This window comes from Gekko japonicus, unplaced genomic scaffold, assembly GCF_001447785.1.
Source record: "Gekko japonicus isolate JY-2015 unplaced genomic scaffold, Gekko_japonicus_V1.1 scaffold1258, whole genome shotgun sequence".
Lineage (NCBI taxonomy): Eukaryota > Metazoa > Chordata > Lepidosauria > Squamata > Gekkonidae > Gekko > Gekko japonicus.
In genome coordinates this window covers 402,906-405,535 of record NW_015176488.1, presented here as the reverse complement: position 1 = coordinate 405,535, position 2,630 = coordinate 402,906, and the positions used below count along the sequence as shown (strand labels likewise).

The following is a 2,630-nucleotide window of genomic DNA, read 5'->3' as shown; positions in this document are numbered from 1 at the left end:
GGACTAATCAGAGTCAAGATGCATAAGTAACTGAGCAAAAAATATAGCTAAGACGGGATGGAGGCAATTGGTAAGACTTATGGCAGCAAATCAGCGTACATCATAACAAAATAGTTTACAAACAGATGCAAGAACTGAGTGATGTAAGCATAAGTAGTGAAATAAGAAACCGATATCTTTGTTAAGACCTGGGGGCTCCATTGTCCTGTGTGTTGTAATAACTCGTAACTCAGCAGTCTCCCATTCCAGCCTGTTTCTGATATTCCTTTGCAATAAAACAGCTACTTTGAGGTCCCCCACTGAGTGTCCTGGAAGGTGGAAGTGTTCTCCTACAGATTGCTCAGTTTTTTCGTTCTTGATGTCAGATTTGTGTCCATTTATCCTTTGGTGTCGGTGCGCGTGCACACGAAAGCTTATGCCCAGAATTAAACTTTGCTGGTCTTCAAGGTGCCCAGTCTGGACTCAAACTTTGTTCTGATGCTTCAGACCAACATGGCAGCCCCACCCGAATCACGGCTAAAAGTTGTTAGTCTTGAAGGCGTCGCAGGACTTCTGTTGAGTTTTGCTAGTAAGGACTATTGTGGCCAGAATCGTCCTGACAAGGTCATTTCCCCCACCAGACATGCAGTGACATGTCCACGCACGTGGGGTACCATGCAACTCGGGCCAGCAACTAAAATGCTTGAGTCCTGCTTAGTTCTAAACTTTGGAAATTTTCGCCTCAGTAAGAGTAATGGGCTTGTTTTGAACTCTCCACAGTTCTACTCCTTCTTGTGGGCCTGAATGTAATTTGCTGCATCTATGAACACGCAGGCTTTGAACACGTGAGCGCTTTGAGAGACAGAACGCAGCCCGTTTTATCGCTTACCTTAGATGTGTGATCTGATGTTAATGTCTGGATTTTATTTTCAAATTCTTTCTTCATCTCAAGGCAGTTATTTCCTCTGCGGATGAGAAAAAAGGGGAAATCCCAAACAAGCCCCACGCACTGAAGACCCCTTAACAAACGTTAACCAGATACCAGGAGCCCATATTGGACCAAAATTATTCCCTTTCACGCATTAGTCACAAACGACCAATTACTGTTGGTTTAGTGATGCCGAAATTAAATACGGCCCAATTATGCAATTATTTCCATGTCAGGACAATTACTCGACGACGTAAAGAATGTGTCAGAAGTTCCATTAACTAATCTCATCTACTTAGGAGCTATTTTCAAGGATAAGAATAAAACTCTCAAAAGGATTTCCCCCCTCCTTTTTTTAAAAATTTACTATGTGCCATTTAAGAAATCTCTGGCGAAGGGAGTTTTGACTTTCACAAACTTCTACCCCGGAAACTCCGGCTGGACTCCCAGGTGCTCCGGGACTAGAATCCGGCAGTTCTGCATCGGAGCGACACGGCCACCCTCTGGGAATAAAATTCCTGTTTGCTTATGAGCCGCCGGACAACATAAAGACATGAAAATCTTGCACCTGTCTTCAAATACCCATTCGGTCTTTATCAAACCTCAAAAAAACCCTGTACCCTATTAACAGCAAAAGGCCATTTTAAGTCACCCAGAGAAATTTTTTTGCTGATGTCACTCTGCAGGTAGTGGGAAGAAAACGGCGCGTCTGTATGGCAACGCCTTCCCTCCCAGGGCCGTCTCCTGGCATTGGTGGGCCCAGAGCAAAGAGCGCCCCAATGGCCCCCTCCCCTGCTCTGCCCACCACCAGCTCACGCCTTCCTTCCTGCCTACCTGTGACGCCCCCCACAGCTGCCTTTCCGTCCTCCCCCCCCCCCGGCCCCCCTCCCCCCCCCTTCTTCAACAGCGCTGGGTGCTGGGTGTGGCTGTGTGAGCCACCACTGTGACCTCAGGGAGCACTGCTGCGCACCAGAGAAGAAGAAGAAGAGATGGGATTCACACCCCATCGCCCTTCACTACCCGAAGGTGTCTCAGGGGGGCTCACAAACTCCTCTCCCTTCCCCTCCCCACAACAGACACCCTGTGAGGTGGGTGGGGCTGAGAGAGCACAGAGACTGCTCTTTTTCAAGGACAGCCCTTATCAGAACTACGGCTTGCCCAAGGTCATCCAGCCAGGTGCCAGTGGAGGAGGAGTGGGGGAATCAAACCCGGTTCTCCCAGATTAGAGTCCGCGCCCTTCACCACGACACCAAAATACAACACAGCCGGATTTTTCTTGATGCTCCGCACGGGCAGCCAAAAGGGAGAGAGGAATGAAGAGTGGAACAAATGGTGCTGGTGGTGATGGGGACGGAGGGATGGGGGCTGGAGCGAGTGAAGGAAGCAGGGAAAGGGGAGAAGGTCAGTACTTGGTCCACTGCTTTTTAACTTGTTCATTAATGATTTGGAGTTGGGAGTAAGCAGTGAAGTGGACCTCCTGGTATGGCACCTGGTATTTCTGGCCACTGTGTGACACAGAGTGTTGGGCTGGAGGGGCCACGGGCCTGATCCCACACTGGCAGCGTCTCTTATGTTCTTATTTGGGGTCTGCTGGAGGAGGGAAGAAAGGGTAGGAGGGCCAGTGGGGGGACTGGGGAAGGCAGGTGAGAGGGAGGGAGGGAGGGAGGGGAGAGAGAGTGGAAGGAAGGGGGGAGGGAAGGAAGGAAGGAAGGAAGGGAGGGAG

At 49.8% G+C, this 2,630-nt stretch overlaps 1 protein-coding gene across 1 annotated transcript in view; it reads right to left on the bottom strand.

Moving 5' to 3' along the window:
• PLCB4 (phospholipase C beta 4) overlaps nucleotides 1-2,630 on the bottom strand; it is a 221,014-nt gene that overhangs the window by 17,525 nt on the left and 200,859 nt on the right. Inside the window, 1 exon segment of the mRNA XM_015427241.1 lies at nucleotides 869-944. Within this exon segment, the coding sequence (XP_015282727.1) occupies nucleotides 869-944 (76 nt within the window).